This window comes from Melanotaenia boesemani, chromosome 23, assembly GCF_017639745.1.
Source record: "Melanotaenia boesemani isolate fMelBoe1 chromosome 23, fMelBoe1.pri, whole genome shotgun sequence".
NCBI lineage: Eukaryota > Metazoa > Chordata > Actinopteri > Atheriniformes > Melanotaeniidae > Melanotaenia > Melanotaenia boesemani.
In genome coordinates, this window is record NC_055704.1 from 11,710,022 (window position 1) to 11,735,740 (window position 25,719).

Sequence of the window (25,719 nt, forward strand, 5' to 3'; positions counted from 1 at the left end):
CATTTAACCAAGTATATTTTTGCATATGTACAACAGCTTGAGGTGCTGCATTCAAGAAAACTGCAGAAATGCTTACATGCAAGTTGAGAGATTTGCTCATTTCATGTTATTGCACTGACGTCCTGCAGAGCAGCAACACAAAAGCAACTGTAGCCAACACACAGCAGCTCCAAGTTAAATTTGTTTGATTAGCTCTCTTTTTAATAACACCAACTGGTGTTGTATTGAAAAGCTCTGGAACGAGGTGAAGCTAAACATGTGGGTAGCGCGCCAACAGATGTGCCTCTAGAATATTCTCATGTTGGTATTTATTCTTGCCCCGACTTGCTTGGTGGAACTCTAGACGCAGCCGCATTGCTAAATCCTAACTTGGTTGAGGTCTAGATTCGCAGCCTCTCCACTCCCAAATTCTGGAGATACTCTGATGATCCTGGCTCTCTTGGGGAATATCATGGCAGACAGAGTTAGGTCCACTGACTCCTGAGGGGTGCTACCTACATGTTTAGCTGCGTTGCTCATTCAACAAATGAGCGATCCTTACAAGTTATACCTTGTAAAGGTGACTTATCAGGCTTTCCAATGATGTATAATAAAACACCTGTTGGTTTTATTAAAGGGGAGAAATAATCACCCAAACAAATTTCTATCATTTCGGTGCTAGGTTAAGAATAAAGCTTACAGTGACGTGTGACACAGCAGAGCTCCTTGTGTTGACCATCCCACAGCCCTGATCAGCTGGCAAAAAGACAATCAGACCAGCAAAAGGAAATTGTTTGGTATTAATGTGGTAAACCAGACACTTTTAATTTCAGTGTTTTTTGTTTTTTTGTTTGTTTTTTTTTTCCTTTAACAATGATCGTAGAACCTGATCGCTGTCAAATGATTTAAGTAAATACACCAAAGAGACCTGGAGCTCTGCAGAACCCAGACCAGCACTCCTTCCAATCCTGCTGCTTCGACGGAAAAAATAAAAATAAAAGACAACATACAGCGTCACTCTTACCAGATACCACCCATGCTCTGCAAGTGCTTGTTGGAGAGAAAGAAAAAAGGAACAGACAATAGTAATCTCAAAATTTCTTGTAAAATTACTTTTAAATGTAGATAATATTTGTATATAGGTAGATAATGTTTGGTTGATTTAAGGGGGATAACAATAAGAACTTAAAAGGTCATTACAATCAGAAGGTCTTAGCTCACTAGCTAGGTCAACAGAACTGGTTATACATGCACTAAAAACAAAAAAAATTAAAAATCATAAACCTCGGCTTGAGATCATGTCCGAATTTGTTTGCCAAAACTACACCAAATGTCTCCAAATATTTTTTTTCAAGAAAAATATTGAATTTTCTTATTTTTAAATAAAATGGTTAATTGACATTATTGCACATGAGCAAGACAGTAATACTATTAGAGCTCTGTTTGACCCGTCCCCTCCTCCTCCTCCTCCTCATCATTTTCGACAGACCCTCCTTAAGCACTTCAAAACATTCAAACCTGGTGATGTACAGCAACAAGGTATGTTTTTTTTTATCAACAGCAACCAAAAACAAAAATAAAACGGATGGGTAGAGATCTTGATCTGGGTGAGAGGACAGATAAGACAGCCAGCAGAGATGAACACTTACATTGTGCTATAATGTACAGAAAATGGCTGCATAAGTGCTTTTCTTCTTAAGCTTGGAGAGAAAGAAAAGTTCTCAAAAAACAGGCATTTATTGTTGAGGCATCGTTAAAAGTTAGCCTGTGCTATCCATTCAGGGGTGACCTTGTAAAATCCCTAACAGTGGGGAGAAGAAGAAAAAATCTTTCAGGACATAAAAAAATAACAGATGATGTTACCCCTCGGATTCTGTTTTTTCATAGATCGCTGCTACATTAAAATCGCACGTAATTATGTGCAAAGATCGGGAAAAAAAAAGGCTTTGAAGATGATTCCTCTAACCTCCTTCCTGTCTGTTGGTTTTACTCTTTTTTTTTTTTTTCTCATTAAAGTTCTGCCCCGCCTCATTATTGGTGTCGATTGGCAGTGTCCGGGTCCAATAACATGGCAGAGTGATTCGGTAAAAACACCGTAGTTGCAGTGAGGTTATTAAGGAGGAAGGGGGGGGAGGGGGAGGGGGAGGTCACTCTGGAAGAGGCCGACAGCCCGTGGAAACGTTGCTGATGTGTTTCTCGTCCTCACACCGGCCCGTTGACCGACACCTCCGGGGCTGGTGGCGCTTCCTCTCTGTTGGGACACAAAAGCGGTCCAGATCACCGTCTTTACGCAGCAGCATCACTTCAGAGTTCACACAGAAAACACTGAGCTAGTTTCTTCTTTCTGGTTTCCTGTTTCCCTCCTTCAGACTCTCAGAACTAGTCGGACAACGTCAGAAATGTAACTTATTTTCAGCCTCCTCGCAGTCACGCACGAAGGTGAAATAAAAAGCTACCAGAGGAAACGAGCCACCACCCCGTCATGACAGGCCCCATTTTTCCTGTTCCTCCAGCTCTGGAGGCAAGAAAAGCCACAGCAACAAAGAGATGCCATGTTTCACTTCTTTCCTTTGTTCCCTACTCAAAATGTCTTGAACACATTGACACATTCAAGTCACTCTAAACATCCTCGTCATGCGGCTGTTTGCATCTTTATAAGCCGACTGAAGTGACGACATGAAAAGTCTAAATCTAAATTTAAGCTTCTCCTTGTGATCTGATTACCAAACTAATAATAATGCAATATTAAATGGGCTGTGGTGGAATCATCTTCCATACTTACTTCCTATCGGTCTGTGTGTTTGCAGGCGAGTCCTCAGCAGGCTGCTCGGAAGCTGGAGGAGGATCTGACAGGGACAGTTTCTCCAGAGAAACTGGATTCTCCTCACTGCAGGAGACCGATAAAAACAGCTTTGAGTTAGTGTTAAGTTTTAATGTGTGTTAATGACTTGATGATGTCCTGATTTCTGCGTCCTCCAGTTTGCCTTCTTTTGCTCTTTTAATGTAAAATACAAAAACAGACTGAAATCACAGAAAATGTCTGGAAGATCTAAGAATAAAGACAAGAGAACATTACTACATCTTCATTTAACCACTGTCTCCAAGTTGTTCTCCCCTTTTATTCTTCAGATGAGTCCACCTTAAAGCGGTAAATAAACAGCATCTTTCTACATCAGACCAACTCTTGCACACTAGAAACTTGCTTTATTCTTTACAGCTTCAGCCGACGTTTCTTTAGAGGAGCAGATGTATTTTACTTTGAGGCAAAACTGAATGCATCCAGTAATTTTAAATCCCAGTCCAGACTGTAATTACATCAATGTGGTGATTATGTTTCAAATATAGATGTTTATATATATATACACACACACACACACACACACACACATACACCAGCTTTCTGTGTCAGTCTGTAGACTGGACTGGTCAACAGAGGGTTTGGGTATCTGATAGTTTCAGCATGTCAGCTGGTTTTCAAAGGTCTTAACAAACATATTTGTACAATTTAAGTTTATAGTATGTATCTCGTTCAGCTCTTCAGCTGAGCATTGTTCACCTTTTGAGGTCAGCTGTCTTGTTGCTGGGGGGCGATTCCGAGGCGACGGCTACAGAGGGAGGGGCGGCGGCGTTCTTGTCGTCCTCCTCGCTGTCAGATCCCCCAGAAGAGCTGCTATCTGAGGCCACAAGCGGAGCCTTCCTCCCTTCTCCCGCTGACGAGGCACTCACTCCTGCTGATGCACACAGACGGGAAAGATGACACTTCATATCCTTGTTTACAAGTTTACTTTGTTTGGTCTCAGCTGCAGGTGCAGGTGAGCACTCACCAGTCTTCTCGTGGTTTTGTTTGGCTTGTTTATCTGCGTCAGTGCCGTCTACAGGTGAGCTGCACCTGGGATCAGTCTCTGTACTGTAGGAAACCAAGAAGGACGCACAACATGATTAGCAAAAAAATAAATAAAAATATGTATGATTTGTCGAAATTTTTATTTTTGTAAAAAGGTTTGTTTTTCTCACCCGGTAAAAGGCTGGAACTCGGTGAAATTGGCCCAGCCCGTTTCCTGCTTTTCAGCTTCACTCCCACCTGAATTCTCCCACCCTGGTGAGGTTTGGGATGCAACAGTTCCTCCAGAATCCCTGAAATCCGCCTTCCAGCCGGGACCTGGAGACGAAACACAGAAAAGACTTTTTAACTAAGACCAAAAAAAAAAATCTAAGGATGAATTTCCACATGTTTTACATCTGCCATCCTTGACTCTACCCATGTCTGATGTGTTCTGCTCAGAATCTTCTTCCTCATCAGATTCAGACCCACGATCCCGCTCCCTGCCTCCATTTTCCATGCTGTTCCTGGAGCTTCCCTCTGAGGTTTGAGAGACCCCAAACCTGAAAGTATAATAATAAAAACATAAAAAGTTTAACCACCAATATCTGTGGCGTGTGAACAAACAAACAAAAAAGCAGAACTGAGTAAAAAGTTAAGTTCACCTTGTTCTGGATTTAGCTTGTGTTGCATAGTTGATCTCTTTTTCCTCCCAAATGTCCTCCTCTTCTTCAGCATCGTCAAATTGGCGTATCCTCTCTTTACAGCAGGCTTCAAAAGCTGCTGCATTGGCCTGTGGGAGGAAAAAAAACTAATCAAATCAGAGATACTGCGACAACAGTGCAAAACAAAACAAAAAGAAAGTGCTTCAAACTTACACTATTATCATCAGCATCAAGATTGAAGTTTATTTCGGCAATTCTGTCAAATGTGGCGCTGAAAAAAAAAAAAAATAGAAACATACAGCGTTAATCCAACAAGATCACAATTCAAAAGATTAAAAAAAAAAAGCTCTAAATGTCTCAACTCTGAAAAGTAGAGCTGTGAAACTGCCGTGACTGACTTGATATTTTCATCGTGCTCGCTGAACTCCTCATCGTTGAAGCCGAACTGATCCACAAAATTGGCGGTCATCTGTTGGATCTGGTAGTCTGAGAAAGCCTGAGAGGATGGCATGCGTTAAAGACGGAGCTTTATGGTTTAGATTAACGTCAGACTGTGTGACTGAGGTGATTTTACCTGCTGAAGAGACAGATCGTTGGGGAAGGGGCTCTCCATGTCGTCGTCTTCGCTGGATGAGTGCATGTTGTGGGTGCTCACCTGCAGGAAAGAGTGCAGACGTTTGCTCAGTTCTTGTTTTCAGATCCCAAAATTCAAACTTTTAGTAGAAAAGGCAGCTGATTTGACAGATTAAAACAAACATGATTCACTCATTCTTCTGTATTTAAAACTTTTTGGGGGGGTAATGAGGTCTTACAAGTTCGACTGTATTCCTTCTGTTTGTTTCTCTCAGGGTCTCGTCTACAAAGCTCTCCCAGCGACCTCTGCAGTCTTCTGGCAGCTCTGCAGCAGAACAGGCCCCAAACATCTTAATCTTCACTAACTTTTCAATAAAAACAGAAATTGACAACAAACATTTGACAAGACATAAACACCTTTGATGAGGTCAGCGATTTGGGCCTGGACTGGTCCTTTCTCCAGATTCTGGACCACCATGTTGGCAATTCTGGTCAGATGGCCCATGTTGCCTCTCCTGGTGCCTCCCTCAGTCCTGAAATTCACAGATACACAGTAAGACTACCTTCAGCTATACTAAAATTTCTATCTAGAAATGTTTTTTTCTACCATCGAAATAACACACACATGATGCAGTCGTATTATTCTCCCATTTCAGCACAAAAGCATTAACAACAGCAACAAAGATTCTCACTGTATTTTATCATTCTCCTCCCAAGCATCAAGGATCCTCTGTACCAGCCGACAATTCTGGAAGAGCTGAAGGTTCAAAACAAACAAAATAACTTGCAGACATATTAAAAAATTTAAAAAAATGCATGCATTTTGAAGCTGCAGAAGCCACTTACATGTGCCACCAGGGTATTATGGAGAGAGGTCTGTGGGTCACTGGTTCCGCCTGTCTCCATTCCCTCCTCCTGCACCTCAGAGTTGGACGCTGCAGGCTTTCCGTCGTGGTTCTGCAGGCCTGGGTTGGGCCGCTCCTCTGAAGATGGATGGTTCAGGATAGCTGCCACGCACAGCTCCACTTGGAAGTGTAAAAAGTTATTCCAGGAGTATTTGAAGAACAGATCCTGCGCAAATAGAGATGTAAGCCAAAGTCAGTCACAGGATGTAAAAAGAGAGCATATATGTTGAGATTTTACGTTAATTTTTCCATGTAAATGTTAAGCAGAGATAATACAGAGATTTACTTCTACAAACATTAGAAAAACAAACAAACAAACAAACAAAAAAAAAAAAAAAACAGCTGAATTTAAATGTCATTAAGGGAATGTTTGAGCCGCAAATGAACACTGCGGTGCGCCCATGTAGGTTCACGGGCCAAACAGTGCAGCTTCTGAACTCTCTATCCACTGATATGAAGACCCTGCTCCATCAAAGCCCCACCCACTGCCCTTTGGTCATACAGTGAGATAAAAACCCTTTGCCTCATGACCAACCTTGTGGAAATTTTAAGGCAACTTCACAAGATGTTACACAAAAGCTAAATCAGACTACAACAGTCTCTTAAATGACTTCTGAAAATGAATGACATCCCAAACACATCAGGAAAGACCAAGGAGCTAAAAGGGGTAGAGAGTCAAGAGTTCAGCCCACCAGTAGTAGGTCCATGGTGGCAAGATTGCAGAGCTCCTGGCAGATACTGGGAGCGCTGGTCTGCAGCAGGGCGGCCACCAGCCGGGCCACATGAAGGCGGGCGTTCCCCAGTGGCTGCTCAAGAACGCCAACGGTTGTCAATATTGCACTTTTCTGTAGAGGGAATAAATTTGTATCATCAAAAGTCATTGTTTTAACACAACAATGATAATAAACATGCAGATATGATAGAAAACAACAATATTTAGAACAAGAAGAGTCTGTCATTCTGTTAACACTGTGTCTGTGTGCTCTGCCTCATCGCAGAGAGGGTGTTACCTTGGGGGGATCCAGAAGAAGCTGCTGGAAGTCCTTTAAATGGGGCTCAATGGCATTTAAAATACTGCTGTTGACAGTGTAAGACCTTTCATAACCCTGAGAATACAGATCCATTAACCCTTCCAACCTAGCAGACACAAGCAAACAGATGTTTTAGTTGCTACCTTCTTCATAAAGACGACTTATAAAAGCAAGTGAACAGGTTCCCCTGCAAAAACACTCACCCAGACCTTCTGGTCTCCAATAAGGTAAGTAGCACTTGAGTTCCGTTAACGATGGAGGCCTCGCTCTTCTCCCCCTCAAACATATTTTTGAGAAGCCCTGCTACACTCTCCTGCCTGAAAAAAAAAACAAAACAAAACACAGGAATAAAAAAAAAAAAGAATTGACATTGTTGAAAATCTCAATCTCAACAAGCAGGTCTTAAACAAAACTTACGATTCTAGTACAGCCAATAGTGGGTCAGACTCCACATTCTCCTGCATCTGATTGGCCTGGTCACGACTAAGGCGGATAATGTCACAAAGCGTTTGGGACGCATTTGATTGTCTCTGAAAAATAAAGGAATGAATCATACAAGACTTCATTGACAGAAGAATTCTTTAAAGTTTACCAGAAGCTAGCTTAACACTCACCTCATCATCTTTGCCAGTATGGATGAGCTCTGTGAGTCTCTGTACCAACTTCTCTTCATTCAGCCACTGGAATAAAAAACAAAACATTTAGAAACTTTTTAGTGCTTTGTAATGGTTACCGTTTACCCACAAGAGGGAACACATATTAGATAGCTTACGTGAAGAACATCTTGTCTCAGAGGGGCAGGTTCCACACAACTGATGAGGCGAAGCAGCAGGTCCATCATGGCAGAGGCGTCAATGTGTTTGAGCACCAAACTGATAAAGCCTTCTTTTTTCTTTAGGAAGGTAATCACCTAGAAAAAGACATCATGTTTAATACATTTTGTAAGAAAGACTAAAATAAATCAGAATCATTTAGATGCATAAACTTTAGATTTTTTGCTCTACCTGTTCAGTTTTCCTGGCAATAAGATTGCCGATGGTTTTGCTGAAAAAGCTGGCCAGTAAGGGGTTGAGGGGCGGGTCCTGCTCCAGGAAGTGGTAGAGCACCTCCAGCAGAGACTCATCTCCACCAAGCTTATCATTTATAATGGACACGTCTGAGGTAAGGAGCTCACAAGCAACATTGGGAAACCTTACAAGAAGAACAGGGATGAGGACGATGAAAAAGACAACGAGAAAGAGAATAAGTCTGTGAGCATTGTTTTTTTCTAAAAGGGAAATGACTCTAGCATCACACTGTGTCAGTGTCAGGTCTCACTTGAAGCGGCTCCTCTCCTCCAGGTCAGCAGGCGGCTCTGTGGTAATGAGGCTGACCAGTTCTTGCATACAGTGGTCCTGGGAAAGGAAGAGGAGCAGTCGACGGTTTTGGGCCTTGCACTCCTGCAGCACGTCGTCCTCCTCCATCAGCTCTCTCAGCGTCACGTCCTCCCTGTCCAGCAGCTGGTCAATGTGGGAGGTGGTGTGCAGGTCGAACTTCCAAAACATGGTGGCCGCTGGGATGGGGGACACAGCCCTGAGGTGTGGGACAAGCGAGTGTGAAGGGAGGCAAAAGAGAAAAGGAAAACAGAGTGGATGAAAGGCACCCAGCAGAAGCCAAAAACAATGGGAGAGTGGAAGCGTAGGTGGGGAGCGAAGCAAGGGAGAGAAACTGATGTAAACAAACAAGTGTGTAAGCTAGAGGATTAACACAGCTCTATCAGTAACATCCTTTTATCCCAATGACAAAGTTCCCAGAAACAGCTACGTTCAGGGATTAACCTCACTGATACGCATTTTCTGACCTGCTGCATCGATACAGGGCACTTTACACAGGCTGCGCTGAATTTTTCATAGGATGTTTCCAAAGAGGTAGCAACACATGTGCCACAAATTCTTATCATCATAACAGAAAAACTTAATTTGATAGGGTTGCTGTATATAAATTAAACAGAAATATGATAGAAATAATAAACAGAACAGATTTATAACCAGACTGTGTATACCAGTAAAATTACATCATTAAAATTAAGGACGGCAGCTGATCTGTGGTGCAAATAAATGCAGTCATCATCTGTACACATTACAAAGAGGCAGAAATTCTGCTGTTAAGTGCTCACACATACCAGTGGATGAAATGTGGATATCTTTAATCAGACCTCCCCCACAGGCAGGCAGGCATTTGTATTTGTGCAGACAACAGAGAGTGTGGCGAGGCCTGGCATTTATCAGCATGGGTCTCCTCTTAAAACGCAGGCCTCTTTAGGAGATGAGACGCGGAGAGGCTCACCATAACCTGCACAAGAGAAAAGGTTTGGTGTTTATTAAGAATATTTCACGTAGAATTTTGCATACACACAAAATAATGAATGTTGATAAATAGTTTGAATGCATGCACCTCAGAAGTTATGCCATACTGGTTGTGACCGAACTAAGGTCAGTGAAGTAGCAAATGCATTAGTCTAGTCTGGCCCTGTATCATAAAACATGCAGGCTTTAAAACATAACCTGTCGAAAGATCAGGCCGCTTTGGTTGTTTACAACATTTAAAGGATTCACATCTCTGCATGTTAACATCACTCTACATTTTAACAAGATTTGTACAACTTTCTTTGCTCTCAGCAGCACAACGGTGGCTTTTATATGGTTACTTTCCAAAAGCGATGGATGGAAACTATCTAAAATAATGGAAGACAAGTGTCTGATGTTTTATGACTAAGCAATTTTATTCTGTTTGTTTTTCCTCGTGCATTTACAGTGGCAGGTAATCTAAAAAACAAAACACACCAGCAGTAAGAGAAAGCAATTAGATCTGCTGATTATATCAAAGCTCTTGCATCTCCAAGCAACGTGCTAACAACTGTTGATCGTGGAAGTAAAACTGAAGGAGGAAACCAAAGAGCTTCCTTCTTTTTCTTTCCTATTTTCCTTAAGGGGAACCTTCCTTTGCACATGCAACAGCAGGGGCAGCAGCGTCCATCTGGCATACATTTACAGAGTACACAAGTGCAATAATAACCCACTGAGCACTCCCTGTGGACACCGAACAGGAAAGCAAATGCTTGACTTTACATCCAAAATAGAACCCACCAGAGGCAACCTCAACAAAAACACTCGACTGGCACATACAACCGACGATGAAAAGAGGAACAATGGTGCATAAAGTATATGCATGTAGATGTCATGAGTCAAAGCAGGGTGTAATTCGGCAAGTTAAAAAGCTGTGAAATGAAATGAAAGGGAATTCCACCTGCATGTTTACAGGAACTCTGAATTGCTCGATTTACATAAAAAGCAAATCACAGTAAATGCAGGCTATGGAGACTAAGTGACATATACAAATAAATGATACTTCAGAAGACAAATCGACTCCTGATGTTGCTTACAGGTTATAAAATGACCAGAACTATATCTAATGTTTAAGTAGAACTGTGGCCAGTAATTCTACTTTGCTTTGGATTACTTCCATATAAAAAGGCAAATGGTGTTTTTTCCCAGTTCACATAAATGATTATCTTTGATTATCAAATGCTTTGATCAGCTAATATTATAGCTAAAGATACAGCTTGTTCTTTAAAAACACCTATGTGTGTGCATCTACCTTTAATGATGTACTGAAACTTTGATTAGTTTATCTAACAACGATGGACCCATTGATGTGTAGTTAAACTAATGTAAATTGAACTTCCATAGCCTTGGCATGAAATGTACATCAACTGACTTGATGTAGGAGCTCAGATTACTGTTTACTTCAACTCAACTTAGGCAACACCAACAAAGAACGCAACAAACCTCCATGTACACCAACTTTGCGCCAGTTAAAAAACAACAATAAACGCATTTAAAACTATGAATTAAACTCAACCGTGTGTACTTAATTCCTGTCTATGTTCAAACGCTTCGTTACTGTTGGCGTGAACCAATTTCGAACGTCTAGTCAACACTAAGCGTTTCCGTATTAGCAGCAAAACCATACAAAAAATGTAAAATTTATGCAATATTAAGTGGATTATATTAAAGAGGGAAACTGATTGCGATTATTTCAATAACATCGAATTTAACAATTAAATATTACTAAGTGATTGCGTTACGTTAAATAGCGCTGAGTAATCTTGAGAGCAAAACAAACATTAACGCTAACCTAACCGGTTAACCAACAAAAAACTCTTGAAAAACGTCGACTGGTGGGTTTTAGGCACTAACTTTTCAAGTTAGCAAATAACTTGGCAAACGTTAACTTTAGTTCCTCCTTTCAGCTGCTTAGCATGTACGCTAATTAGCCACTGACAGTTAACGTGTGTTGATCGGAGTTAGCAAACTTAAATAGCTGTCCAACTTGTGTTCAACTTTGTCGATGCAGTAACAGTTAACATAAGCGAGTTGCTCCAACTCCAGACGATCTTCCAGGAGAAAACTTACCTTTGATTGAAAGTCTGCCGCTACTCCTTCCTTCCCTGTTTGATTTTTAGTGGAGTTTGTCGTCAAGCAGTCAGCTACTAAGTCACTAGCTGCCCAGCTAACTACAAGCTAGCTGTGTTGGCTAACATACATTAGCCCGTGAACGAATAGTGATTTGTTTTGAAGAAGGGGTCAGTCTGCGACAGCACAGGCTACTGCTAGCTAGCTCAACTTAGCTAACGTTAGTCAAATGTGGCTTTGAAGACAATCAAATAAACAATTCCCTCTCGTTAATGGCTACTTGACATTAACGGAGATATTTGTTATTTCAGATGTAGAGGGTACAAGTCGTACTCACGCACAAAGTAATTCAAACGAGGGGCTAAGTTTAGCATGCAAGGCAGGAAAAACTCAGTCATAATTTTCGAATCAAAATGGCGACACGTTAACGAGAGCGCGCAAGAGACATGTACGAGAACGTGCTCTGAGTTCAAACGGTAGTGTTCTAGACCTGCAGGTGTGCTCTAGGTTTTGCAAAACTTCTCACTTGCGGATAACTGAACAGCCCATCTCTGCTTTGGCACAAGAAACGAAGTAAAATTTTTTATTATAAGTTGTTTCGTGGAAAAATTATATCCCTGCACACAGAATAATAATTGTTTTCTCAATTCCTGCGTCTCCAAAAGTACCACGCACAGAAACACGCTTCAAGATTTTGAACATTGTATACCCTTTTAAAGAACCCTAAATAATATGCATGAAAATCATAAGGAGAATTACACTGAAACCAAATCACTTTTCTCCCTCGTCTAGTTGAAGCGAGGCATCTGTTCACTTCCTATAGTTTCTACAAGAAATAACAGCATTTGGCATATCGCACCTCATTGGGCTAGAATGTGTATACATACAAGGAATTTGACTGTTTTTTTGTCTCTCTTTTGCTCTATAATATATAAGAACAGAACAAAGTCAACAGCGGAGAATTACCATTGTTTTTTTGTTTTGCTTGTTTGTTTGTTTGTTTGTTTGTTTTTTGTTTGTTTTGTTTTTTTACTTTGTTTTTTTTTTCATTACACATGATGAATATACATTATGGCTTTGTAGGGCTGATGATTTGGCCAGGTCTCCCTTGGACTATCAGGTTATATAAAGAATAAAATTATAGGCCGGTGGATGTGGTTAGTGGGTACACAGTCGTGCAAGCAAACAATTAAGTAAAAGTGCAGTTATTAAATAAATAAATAAATGAATAAAATAAATAAATTAATTAATTAATAAATAAATAAATACCCCTTTTTTTCTCCGCTCTGGTTTCACCTCCTCTCATCGCTTGTTCTCTGTATCCCACAATGCATTGTGTTCACTCGTTGGATCATGGACCAAAGCGGTAAGTGAATTGTAAAGTAGGGCCGATACTACCAAAGTTTGTTTATGTTATATATTTTTCACTACACAGTTATCATTAAAGGAGCATTTTAAGTTAGCGAAAATCTTGGTCGTAGAATACCGTTTTGCTGCAGCATTACGATGCCTTCCAGAGAACGATTAAAGCTAGCATGGTTTAGGTTAGCTAAAAATTTGCTAACGAAGGACTAATGCTAATCCACTTTAATTCACCAAAAGTTAACGTTCACGTTTAAATTATTTTTAATGATATATGTAATATTATATCACATACACTTTTACTTGGTTGTGCGTGATAAGCTAGCTGCTACTGAGTTTGTGCACTTTGACTAGCTAGTAAATTAGCACATGCTAACTGTTCTGGCTAAGACATTGAAAGAGTTAATATGTCATAACCTGTCTTCAGAAAATTCATGCAGACTTAGGAGGTTGCCTTTTCGCTTTATATTTTTACAGTATATTTGCTAATGTCAGGTTCAAATGATTTTCATGTTGGCAAAATGAGCGAAGCTTTCAACCTGAGGTTGTAATTAATAACTAATTAGAAACTCAAGTTATTCTAATTTATTAGATGAAGCAACCAAATGCATTAATCATTATAATTTTCAGGCAAACATTTACTAAATTCTTTCATATTCATTCAAGTGATATTATGTTTCCGTGCCTTTTGTGTTTATATTGCAACGGTATCCCTTCCTGACTTCACAAGGTTAGGTATGTTTATATGCAACAATTTTTGTCAACAGACAATGATCTTCAAGGAAGTGATGGCTCCGGGAGTTTGGGTGGCCTTGATGTTCGTAGAAGGATCCCCATCAAACTCATATCTAAGCAGCCCTTAAGAAATAAACCTCAGCCACGCATTCAGAGACCCACTGGCAGACCTTGTAAAAATGAACCTGGAGAAGATGGTAAGAACAACAGTACAGCATGCCTATTTGCAGTGTGTTTTAAGAGTAAGACTGTTAAAAATATAGTCTTATTTAAACTTTCAGATTGGTTTGTTTGTTGTCATAATTCAATGTGAATCAGTAATAATTTCAGTGTTAGTCACTTAGTAGTTCTTTAAGCTCATATTCATAGGCTGGATCTATTTTTGTCTTGGCAGTTTCGGCAGTTTTCTGTTCTGCAATGTTATTGTGCTCTTTGGGGGTTTATTCAATGTAATGAAATTCAGTTTACCACTCATGTAACAGCACTACCACACTTGATCATATTTTTATTTTTATTTTAAAGAATAAATTATTTAGTTTATTAATACTCCAGATTAATCAGCAATCATCAGTCAGTGATTTACATTAACCTTTTCTCCAAGTCCTATTAAAGAATTGTCTGTCTTGTATTTCACAGATAAGTTTAGCTTCAAGCAAGAGGACCGGTTTGATTGTGGCACCAAAGCTGGTGATGTATTTGCAAGTCAGAGAAGATTTCCCCAGCCACTGTTTTGGGACTATAAGGTACATTACCTGTGAGAAACTTGAGGAACTTAGCCTTAACATTATTGCTATTTTTTTTTTTTTTTTTTTTAATATATATATTATTACTGACGTTGCTGTTTTATGATGGATGGTATGAAACCCAAAAACATTGACAGGAATTTTTTTTTTTAAGTCAGGTAGTGACTTGTGATTCTAACCTTTTAATACTTATCCAACAGTTAAACTTGATTGGCGAAAGGGATGAAGTTCCAATTCATTTCTGTGACAAATGTGGTCTGCCTATTCAACTGTATGGACGGATGGTATGTATTCTCTTGCATTTTCTTTTTAGGATTTCTTGTGGTAATGATTTTTGTGCCTAACTCTTGCCCTCTAACTCTTTAGATTCCCTGCAAACATGTTTTCTGCTATGACTGTGCTTTGCTTCATGAGAAGAAAGGGGAGAAGATGTGCCCAGGGTGAGATAATTTTAACATTTGGATGTGTGGTGGTAGTTATTTTTTATTTTATTTTTAAATACATAATAAGAACATTACATAGTCTGTGTGTAAAAAAAGCTTACCCTGAGAAATATTTGTGTTTGAGTCGACTTGCTTTTGGTTTTGTGTGTGCAGGCTTACTCTCTATAACTGCACGGATCCAGTTCAGCGCATCGAGCAGTGCCAGCGAGGTTCTCTCTACATGTGCAGTATCGTGCCGGGGTGTAAGCGCACCTACCTGTCCCAACGTGACCTCCAGGCCCACGTGAACCATCGCCACATGAGGGCAGCCAAGTCCTCTGCCGGCCGTCAGGATCCTGTGCACCTTCCCCCTGCGCCTGAGGTCTCGGACCGCTTCCGCGTGCCTCCGCCTCTCTTAGCAAAGAATCACGTTCATCTCCCCAACCCGCTCCAGCACAGCAGTCATGACCCCTACAGTCAGCCGCCACCACCGACTCCACACGAAGGGCCACCACCCACTTCTGCTCTGGGTCCTGAGACATTTCGCATCGCCACGGTAACAACTCGTAAACACAGTAATCTCATCACCGTGCCAATCCAAGATGACTCCTCCTCAAGGGAGCCTCACTCCGGTGGACCGGGCCCTGTTCAGCCCCCTCACCACCACCCGGGGGACTATCCTGGCCAGCCACCTGTAGTGGCACACACTCACCACATGATGCCCCCACAACAGCACTTTGGCCCTCCTCCTCCCCCACCTCCTCCCATCAGTCACCCAATGCAGCATCCTTCCCAGGCCGCCGGAGCACCACACATGGTGTACAACCAGGCCCCTCCTCCCCCAATGTCTACAGCTCCCCCACCTATCACTCCTCCACCAGCGCATATCATGGGCCAGTTGCCACCTTATATTGGCCACCCACCCCCAGGACCTCCACCACAGCACAGCGGGCCCCCTGTTAATGCCCCTCCACCTCATCACTATAACCCTAACTCCATGCAACAGTTCCCTGAAGACCAGGGAACCCTTAGTCCACCTTTTAACCAGCCAGGAGGGCTCAGTCCTGGGATGTGGCCTGCTCCAAGAGGTCCACCACCTCCACGAATGCAAGGTCCACCCCCCCAGGGCCAGATGCCTGGGCCGCACCACCCAGATCAGGGCCGCTATCGGCCTTATTATCAGTAAACTGCCAACTGGGTGAATGGGAAAAAGTCAGTGTCATTCTGTTCCATACTACTTGTCTGGCTAATGTGATAGTAAACCTCAGGGTTACAGGATGTAGGACTTTGATTTTGATAAAACTGTCCCGAGTCAAATATGTATGTGGTGCACATTTTAGTTAACTGTGCTCAAGTTCCCATTCAACATGATGACTTGGAGAAGAGCAGGAATGTCCCCTTTTGTTTTTTTTTTAATAGTTTATGGTAAATATTGGTGTATATATGTCAGCTGATGTCACATGTACACTGAAAGACATTAACAATTCTCAATAAATTTTTAATGGCAGATTTTGATCTCATTTTTTATGAAGTAGTTGATTTAACAAATGTTTTGTTTATGAAAATAGCATATATGACTATCTTTCCAAGGAGTTAATAAGTTTGTAATAAAATTTAAATTTTTATCAAAGTAGTTGTGCTAAGTAAGCGGATGAAATACACGGAGACTCCCGTGTTTGTGATCATTCTTAATTTGATTCCATAAAGCAAGTCTGATGCCTACAACATCTTATAAAACAATGCACACATTTCTGTATGTTTTGACCACTTTAACCAGAAATATAATTTCTTTTTAGTTAACTTGAACAAGAATGTTTGATAATAAAAAGCATCACTTAACCTTAAATATATTTCACAGATTGTTGGGGCCTGTTCTAAAGTGGAAACTGCCCTTGTGTTATGTCTAATATTGGATAGTAAATTGTGCTTGTCTCCTTGCTTTACAATATCAGATAAAAAAACTGGCAGTTACATTCACAATAACTTGTTTGGTGTTACATTTATGGTATTTTTGTCAGTTAAATTTTCCCAGTTATTGAATTTAGCTCCCTATTTTAGCATTTCAAAACCTGTTAGTACTACACTGAGTGACAAGCACACCAGGGGAAATGGCAGCATAGTGTAACAAGGTTTGAGAACAAATGCTAAATTGACTAAAACAAATGAAAGAATGGGCTCGTATGTGAAAAGCATTTCAGGATTTAACACAAAATAACCACAACATTACACACTGGCAACAATTATTTAATTGTATATATTGAAAAAAAGCTGTTCATGATTGGATGTTCCTGGATGCCGTTGTCTTTTTACAGCTGGGATTCTTTTAACTGTAATAGAGAGAAACTTGTAAAAACAAGATAATACAATGAAACACTTTAACTGCTTATGATAAAAATCTAAAAGAGGTTTGTGTTGCATAACTATGAAAGTCAAGTCAGGACATAGGATAATTTTAAAGACCTATATCTTAAATTAAAAGAACATCTGGAGGTGTAACCTTCAGTTGTACCATAAATGCAACCTTGAGGAGTAAGTTAATAAGTACAAAATTCCTAATAAAATAAAAATGGCTCATCCTCTTTTAGTAAACCAGCATGTCAGCAGGAGGACCATCCCAAAGTGCAAGTCAGCTACCAAAATCTGCTGTGTAAGAGATCTTACCACCCAGCCCGCGCCGCTGTTCTGATGATTCTCAAGTACATGCAGCATGGCATCGTGTAGGGTTGGGAAAAACATGGAGGTCAGAATCTCATCGTCAAAGAACATGCAGCCATGTAATTTCTCCAGGATGTAAGCTGTGGATACAAAAAGACCTGGATGTGTGTTTACGTTTATATGTGCAGGATGTTTATAAGACTTGTCTTTGGGGCTCAGTTCATCTCCTTTAACATGTGGATAGACTGAGAATGTGCCTTTAAAATAATAAAAAAAGAAAGAAATGCCTGAGGAGCTTACCATCACAAGAAACTATGTAAACCTCCACATTAACTCGGATAAACTCCTTGAGGGCCTGTGGGGTAAAATGAAACACTGACTACGGGGTAAGATGACAAGAACGTTGCAGTTTTTCATGCTTTTCATCATGATGACCTTACAAGTGGCTCTTGTTTACATCCAGTTGTAGACGTTTTAAAATGACTGATTAGTGACATATTTAATTTTCTTTTGTTTTATTTGATTTTCAATTGAATTTTATTTATTTCAATTTAATTTTGTTTTACTGTTTTTATTTGATTTAGATTTTTTTTTCTTTGTTTTTTTGTTTTTCACTTTTCCACTTAATTAGTTTGAATTTAGTTTTGTTTTAATTTATTAAATATTTTATTTTATTTAGCTTTTTATTTTATATTGTTTTACTCTTTTATTTTATTTCTCATTTTCATATTATTTTTATACCTCTGATTGTATTTCTTTTATATGCCCCGAACAGAAAACACGTTGGATTAACTACTCTCAATTTAAGTGTGCTTCATTAATGAAGGTGACTTGGTTTAAAAAATGCAGTCAGGTATTTGACCTACATGACATGACTGTGACGAAATATAATTTCTGATATTTCTCAAGCAAATGCATTAGTGGGATATATTTAGGGGCTAAAAGTAAAAAAATTTCATGCAAAATGTATTATACTCATGTGCATTGTTTTACTGGATTATATTCATCATGCATTACCTTCTGTGTTATTTTAATGAAAAAAAATTGTAAATATTGGGCTAACTTGAAATATAAAGAGCAGTGGAACTTGTAAAATCTCTCCTGGGGATCAATAAATACACAATATTTAACCCTTAATAATTTCATAATATGATTTTATGTCTGCCATCAGGAACATTTTACTGCACACTATAAAACATTGTTAATGCACTTTGGTATCTTTACAAAATGGATTTGAACAAAGCTAAAGATAAAAAAAAATCTTGGTTTATTTTTTATCAGCTTAGTTTTAGAAAAACAGTAATATTTCAATTCCCACTCACTCTGGATGGAACTGAAAGACTTTTTTTACCGTTCTGAGCCCCTTCAGAGCAGAAATGTCCAGGAACGAAACAGCAGAGAAATCCAGGATCAAACTGTGGATGTCCACTCTGGGAACGCTGATATTGAAAGGAAGTTCAGCGTTCCAGTTTATCTGAAATGGAAGATCCAGCTCCTTCAAGTTCACTTGATGGTCGTCGTTTGGGCGGAACAAATCCTGTAGGCCGTTCTGTTTGACAGGGGTAAAAACTAGAATTACACCTTCATCGTCGTAAATATTCTCCAACCATTTAGGTGTCAGTGCATCATGTGATTATTCAGAATTACACTTAAATGCAACTTTATTAGGTACATCTGTTCAGTTGCTTGTAAACACAAATAGCTAGTCAGCCAATCACATGACTGCAGATCAATGCATTTAGATTAAGATTAAGGGAGTTCTGAAGGTGAAAGGGGGTCCACACTTGTACTAGCAAGGTGCACCTAATAAAGTGGCCAGTGAAAGTATGTAGCGAATACTGAAAAGGAATCTAAACAAACACAGAGCTGCAAGCAATATTCAGCCTCTTTGATAGGTGTTGAATAATTTTGTAGAGCACAGTTTAAGACTTTACAAGCAAAAACTTTTTTTTTGTGACATCATCATTTGGTCCAAATTTGCTGATTTTCTCGTTTGTGAGACATGGCATTCATGAGAATGGCATCTAAGTGCAGACAAATGTTGGAAATGCTGATAAAAATATAACACCTCCAGATTCTTGCAAGAGCCACTGCATAAACTTAGAAAAATGATTGTGTTTGTTTGGGATCTCACCTCTGTAATGCCATGATCCCTTCTCTCCAACAGTTTCTTGATTTTCCTGAGGGCCTTGTTCCTCTTCCGCAGTACCCTCATAGGGTTAAACCCAACCTGGAACATGGTGTTGGTATCAGGCATATCTTTATTTTATTCAACACTAAAACAAATTACAGCAGTAGATGAAAAAGAGTGTGTTGTACATACAGCTTCTACAAGCTTGTCCCTGAAGAACTCAATGTTGGCAAAGAAGATTGGTGAGGGTATCCTGAAGATTTTCACTCCTTTTGGTTCACTTATCTGAGAGGATATTCATAGTAGACTGAAGCCATCCATTCAGTCTTTTTAGCATAATTTATTTAACTTAATCTGTCATGTTTACCTGCAGGTAATCTTTACGATTTCTGTACAGATCGGTCCCAGGTATGTTAGCCAAGACAGAGCAGCAGGGGCTAAAACGACACAAAAACTATTAAAAACACTGCATCCGTGTAGATCAAATAAAACACAACTATTAAGAAAGATAATTTTAGGAACAAATTATATCAGTAGATCCAAAAGTGAAAACTGTACCACAGCTTATATTAAAGGAGACATATTTCATGACTGGATGGATGAAATCATCTTTTAGAGTCAAATCTAGATTTCAATGACAGCAACAAACAAAAACAAATGCCACTGTTTTGAGAAATTTTGTAATGAGCAGATTATATATAGTGCATAATATAAAAAGATTCAGGTAAAATGTAAGACAGGGCTGGCAGCAATTGCTACATGTGCATGAATTGACATGCACATGTTCTCAGACCAAACTACATGAGAAACAATCATTCTACCAGGACCATGGGGTCAAAAGTACGTTGGAAACTATTGTCATTCAACTGTCGTAAGAGGAAGTGCTGATGAGACAGAACATCAAGGCTGCTGTCAGCAAAAGGTGCAAAACCAAATGTAATGTCATGGGGGTGCATCAATATCCACTATTTGGTTAACCTGTATATGTGTGAAAGCGCATATCATATATTATAAACTTTAAAATTACAATTGAGTCCGGAAGACAACTGTAAACAGCTCCACCCCCAAGCCCACTGCTAGACCAAAATCCAGTCCAAGCAAGATGGCCGCTAAGCACGTTCCCACCCACACCACCTGCAGACAAAGACCTGAATGTCAAAGACCTGAATGACAAGTAAGCAAGGAAATAACAGAACATACAGACAGCTGGGACTGAACACATACACATTCTGGTTTGTCCCTCCTCCACAGGTATGGGATTTCCCTGAATTGCATCAGCATCCCCTTCAAGTTGATTATAACCAAGGCACCTAAAACAGACTGGATAAAAAAAAAATTAAGCTTTAGTATTACAAAAAATAAATAAATAAAAATGAATAAATGAAATGAATTTATCACCCTGGGAAGTGGTTCCAGCAGAAAGCCAAGTGCCACTGTTACAATCATCGCCATCATGGCTGAAATCAGCCCTGCAATCTGCAATTGTGAGAAAAGTTAACATTTAATTTTAAGACATTGGTAAATGAAACTAAAAAGTGAAATATAAAGAGCTGCTATAGATCAGGGTTGTCCTATAATCTTGTTCTGAAGGGCGACTGCTTTGCAGGTTCTAGATGTCTCTGTTTACACTCCCCTGGCTCAAAATATTTGGTCATTATCAGGCTTGTGGAAACATTTTAGACAAGCTGTTAAGGAGATCCATTTGAATCAGCTGTGTAAAAAGTACAGAAATAGCTGTCCAGTCTCTTTTAGACCTCCCCTGCTGCAGACGGCCCGGATGGTTTTCTGACCTGTGTTTTCCCTCCTGAGCTCTCCTGCACGGCGGTTCTGGAGAGAGCCGTGCTGGCTGCAAACGATCTGAAGCTAGCTCCAAACATATTACTAACCCCAAAGGCAACCAGCTCCTGAAACGGAAACGGAAGCAAAGTTAAGCTCAAATTCTGTACGCAGTTGTCTTAGTTCTCAGTAAAGTGGTGACCTGCTAAGGTTTTTTATCCCATGATAACTTACAGCTAACCTTGACATAAAGACAATAATCTGTATAACTTTATATCTTCATGACCAAAATTATGAGGATTATCACTCATACTTGCTGAGCATCAGTAACCAATTAACTTATTTTTCTCTGTCAGAGCCAAACTAAGAAAGGCATCATATGTAATCACCTGGTTGCCATCAATGTTGTAATCATGTTTGATAGAGTAGACTTTGGCCACAGAGAAGGCCACAGCAAATCCCACTATAGCTATAGGGAAGGCCTCTGCAGCACTCTCCTGGAAGATTGCCACGCTCGGCGGAATGGGAGACTCGTACCTGCAAAATGATCGTGATATGTTGCAACAAAATAACCGATAATACATCAAATATTAACGTGAAGCTCTTAAAACTTACCCACTAACCATTTTTCCAACAATGTCAACATTATATCTGTTCTCAAAGTCAAAGCCGTAGGACACCCCACAAGCTATGATCGTCTATGAAGTGAAAAGACGCTTTTTAAGCAACACTAGTGAAATGGGTCATTGGTAGCTTTTGGTATCCGTTTATTAGAAGAAAGATGATTGCCATCCAAAATGTACCATCATACAAGATTGTAAAAATACATAGAGATGAACTATTTTTAAATTAAGGCCTTTGTTTAAGCAGTTATATATTTAAGAGGGTAATGAACACAGGGAGACTCACCACGATAACCTCAATGGGTATGGGGACAGGTAGTTTGGCTTTGTATTTGTCATTCAGCTCCTTTACAATGTATACCACCACCATAATCACTACAGACATCACCAGGTCACAGATATTGGTGGAGGTGATCTGGACAAAGATCTTTTCCAAGGTCTGTGCAAAAGACGAGCACAGAAACATATGAGCATGAATAAAAATAATATTTTGATACTAATAATGTAAATTTGAGTCTGCAGGTGGCAGAATGAGATTGGTGCACCCTCCAGCAGAAACTGAGTTTTAATGATCTACTGTACGTCTAACAACAGTGTCACTTTAGATATAATGTTTAGGTAGAGCAATCCACAGTCTCAGGCTCCTGTTTTGTGAATGCTCGGTCATAAAGATATGAGGTTAGTGTGATTTTCTTCAAATCCTTTATGACACAGCAATGTCTTGACAGTAAATAAAACTTTTATTCCACTCATTCAGATTTGTGCAGATAACTTTTCCATAAACAAGGGCTTACAGGTTTCCAGCGCTTGTTGAAACATGGTTAATTGGCATTCCTGCATTGTTAGAAAAGTTCATGTTCAAGGTCAAGTTAAAAACAACTGCTGTTGCCTAAAGTGCTGTATAACAATAGTAGCCATATAAGAAGAATAAAACTACTGTTAGTAAAACCAATAAAACAAAGAAAGAACTTGTTGAAATCACTGCAGGCGACCTGTCTTGGATTTGTGCAAGACTGAATCAGACAAACTAAGAGGAAGTGATATTCACCTGTGACTGGTAGTTAGATAAGGTGGTGTGTTATCCAGAAAGGAGTTATCCCGTCAACACCAACATACACTGAAATCCCACCATATCAAAAAATGGTGCATGTTTGACTCTCTTTGATGGCCTTTATCTTTTTCCAACATGATAAGAGACTGTTTCTAAATAAATACAAGTTCAGGATTTATTCCTGCATTACTATATAAAAGGGCATGGGCTCGATTTGAAAAACCACAGTGTTGGATTTTTTAAACAAACATGGCAAGTTTAGATCTACTTCTTCTAATTCCAACTATAAAATTACACTGATAGTCATTTAATATCAGATCAGACTTGTCCTGGACTTACGTATATGATAGAGAGTGGACCGCTGATTCCTGGAACTGGCAACCCCAGCACAAACTTGAGCTGGGACACCAAGATATGAACAGCAGCTGCTGTGGTAAAACCAGACACCAGAGTGTCTGACAGGTACACAACAATAAAGCCCACCTGCAGAATACCCATGGCAAGCTGTATTGGAAATAAAAGGAAAAAGGAAATAAGTCTGTTTTAAGTATAGAAAATATGGCATGATCCACAGAGAGAATCCAATCTACCTGGAAAATCCCCATGAGGAATGTCACAGAGGAGGCCACCAGGACTCTCTGCTGGTCCTGGGTTAGACCTTCAAAGTCTGTGATGTTTGCTGGCGATCCATTCTCTGGGACCAAACGGGTCACTACAGCTCCCACCATCAGGCTCAGGACTGGGAAGGAGCCTACAGAGAGGATGAATGCAGAGGGTCTGTTTTTCTTCTTTTTCAAAAGGAAAAGATCTATAACCTTTCAGAAATATCATCCCTTAAAATATGTTTTGATGAAAGAAAATTATTATTTCTTGTGAACAGAAACTATTAAGACGGTATCCACCGATTCTGAAATAATGGGCTGACACTGAATAAACTGAAACTGAAGCTCAGCACCAATGTTAAGCCAAAACACCTGGTAATTTCTGATTAAGAAATCTCAAGCTTCCAGTTCAGGAAAAAAAAAACTACTTTTCGTATGTCAATTAATTTAGTTTAACAACTACCTAACGGTGGAGGGGTTTGCATGTCTTGATGGTAGGGTTACCCATGGCAAACAGGTCTCTAGGGGAGGGACCAGACAAAGCACAGCTCAATGGACCCCTATGATGAGTCAAATCAAAGGATCCAGGTTTCCCTTGCCTGGACATGGGCCCCCCTCTGGAGCCAGGCCTGGAGGTGGGGCATGGAAGTGAGTGCCTGGTGGTTGGGACTTTGCCCATGTGGCCCAGTTGGGCTTAGCTCGAAAGGGTGCTACTCCATATCAAGAGGAGCCACATGAGGTGGCTCGGGCATCTGGTCAGGATGCTTCCTGGTGGCCTCCCTAGTGAGACTTTCCGAGCAAGTCCCACTGGGAGGAGGCCCCAGAGAAGACCCAGGACATGCTGGAAAGATTATATCTCTCGGCTGGCTTGGGAATGCCTCGGTATCTCCCCAGCTGGTGAATATGGCCTGGGAGAGGCAAGCCTGGGCTTCCCTGCCTAGCTGCCCCCGCGACCCGGCCCCAGATAAGCAGAAAAATATGGATGGATTGATATAAACAAACAAACAAACAACAAAACACTTTATTACTCTGGTTCTGCATAACGTACCAACAGATATATGCCTTGATGTGCCCAGGAAAAAGTATGTCAGCACGGGGAAGAAAGCTGTGTAAAGGCCATAGCTTGGAGGCAGTGAAGCCAGTAGAGAGAAGGCGAGTCCTGAGTGAGTCAAAGACATGTAAGGAATGTATGTTAGATACTTGTTAGATTAGATTTCCTAGTGTCCCTAAACAAAGAGAAAAATGCTAATTAATTAATTAAAGTACAAAAGACATTAGTGTTAGGGTATTTATGATTTATATATTTTTAATGACATTAAATGTCAACACAACTCAGATAAAGCTTGGCATTTAGCACCTCACCTTGCATGATGGCCACCATTCCTGTGCTGATCCCAGACACCACATCACCCAGCAGCCACTCTCTAACTCTGTACATCCTCATCCAGCCAATGACAGGTAGACGAGAAAGTACTGCATTTTTGGCCCGTTTTGCATCACAGCTGTTTCAGTTACACACACACACACACACACACACACACACACACACACACACACACACACACACACACACACACACACACACACACACACACACAAAGATTTAATAAAAAAACAACAACTTACATATCAGAGGAATATTGAAAATGAAATTGTTGGAAATTGAAGAAAAAAAAAAATTCCTCTGACTACCCAAATGACAGTTTTGGTGGTCAACAGCTTCCAGTTACACAGAATTTAGTATTAGACAACCGAATATTTGATGATGCTACGTCTCAGGAGGTTAAACTAAAAGTTAAAGTAATTATCTTAAAAAAAAACACACATCCATGACTTCTAAAGAACCAGGGATCACTTACGTCAGATATTTTTTAACATGGTCCAGGATGGTTTTGTGCTTTCTGTAGATTTTCTCATGACTTTCATCAAAGCTGTCCTCAGAGTACACAGGTCTGTCCACAACATACTGTTTCCTCAAAGTCGTCATCTTCACACCTCAAGTATTTGAAGGAGTCTAACTTTGAAATAATATAACAGATCCTCTGAAGAACCTTTGCCCAGAGTATCTAATCTGAGATCAATCTCATCACGGTGCGGGTTTTGTCTTTGCTTTGCTCAATCATTAACAAATGTGTCTTTATGGCACATTGTGTTGACGTCATCCAGTCATTGTCTTGTCTTTCTTTGTAACT

General features: G+C 40.0%; 3 protein-coding genes across 4 annotated transcripts; 1 reads left to right on the plus strand and 2 right to left on the minus strand.

Moving 5' to 3' along the window:
• Nucleotides 1-845: 845 nt before the first annotated feature.
• ppp6r2a (protein phosphatase 6, regulatory subunit 2a) lies at nucleotides 846-11,866 on the minus strand. 2 transcript variants are annotated; one of them, XM_041977498.1, is made up of 24 exons: nucleotides 11,428-11,866; nucleotides 9,135-9,304; nucleotides 8,291-8,545; nucleotides 7,978-8,164; nucleotides 7,746-7,883; nucleotides 7,588-7,653; nucleotides 7,391-7,503; nucleotides 7,177-7,290; nucleotides 6,953-7,079; nucleotides 6,635-6,787; nucleotides 5,884-6,108; nucleotides 5,730-5,794; nucleotides 5,455-5,570; nucleotides 5,277-5,362; nucleotides 5,039-5,119; nucleotides 4,863-4,960; nucleotides 4,678-4,735; nucleotides 4,465-4,592; nucleotides 4,238-4,362; nucleotides 3,994-4,138; nucleotides 3,804-3,886; nucleotides 3,536-3,707; nucleotides 2,762-2,866; nucleotides 846-2,230 (listed from the first exon to the last, which is right to left on the minus strand). In XM_041977498.1, the coding sequence occupies exons 3-24, from the start codon at nucleotides 8,515-8,517 to the stop codon at nucleotides 2,182-2,184; spliced, it is 2,661 nt and encodes an 886-aa protein (XP_041833432.1). In that variant the 5' UTR covers nucleotides 8,518-8,545; nucleotides 9,135-9,304; nucleotides 11,428-11,866; the 3' UTR covers nucleotides 846-2,181. The 2 variants fall into 2 exon arrangements, with proteins under 2 accessions (XP_041833432.1, XP_041833431.1); XM_041977497.1 differs by having other exon boundaries at nucleotides 3,536-3,710.
• An 842-nt stretch (nucleotides 11,867-12,708) lies between these two features.
• On the plus strand, nucleotides 12,709-16,196 carry cbll1 (Cbl proto-oncogene-like 1, E3 ubiquitin protein ligase). The gene is made up of 6 exons (XM_041978071.1): nucleotides 12,709-12,793; nucleotides 13,557-13,721; nucleotides 14,161-14,267; nucleotides 14,468-14,551; nucleotides 14,634-14,707; nucleotides 14,864-16,196. Exons 1-6 carry the CDS (start codon nucleotides 12,781-12,783, stop codon nucleotides 15,873-15,875), a joined length of 1,455 nt encoding a protein of 484 aa, XP_041834005.1. The 5' UTR covers nucleotides 12,709-12,780; the 3' UTR covers nucleotides 15,876-16,196.
• On the minus strand, nucleotides 16,136-25,514 carry LOC121635103 (chloride anion exchanger-like). The gene is made up of 19 exons (XM_041978165.1): nucleotides 25,387-25,514; nucleotides 24,890-25,029; nucleotides 24,576-24,686; nucleotides 23,516-23,676; nucleotides 23,265-23,429; nucleotides 22,161-22,313; nucleotides 21,867-21,949; nucleotides 21,641-21,788; nucleotides 21,266-21,379; nucleotides 20,874-20,951; nucleotides 20,700-20,795; nucleotides 20,503-20,609; nucleotides 19,843-19,912; nucleotides 19,668-19,760; nucleotides 19,479-19,574; nucleotides 18,696-18,893; nucleotides 17,645-17,699; nucleotides 17,351-17,484; nucleotides 16,136-16,156 (listed from the first exon to the last, which is right to left on the minus strand). The coding sequence occupies exons 1-19, from the start codon at nucleotides 25,512-25,514 to the stop codon at nucleotides 16,136-16,138; spliced, it is 2,151 nt and encodes a 716-aa protein (XP_041834099.1).
• Nucleotides 25,515-25,719: the final 205 nt, after the last annotated feature.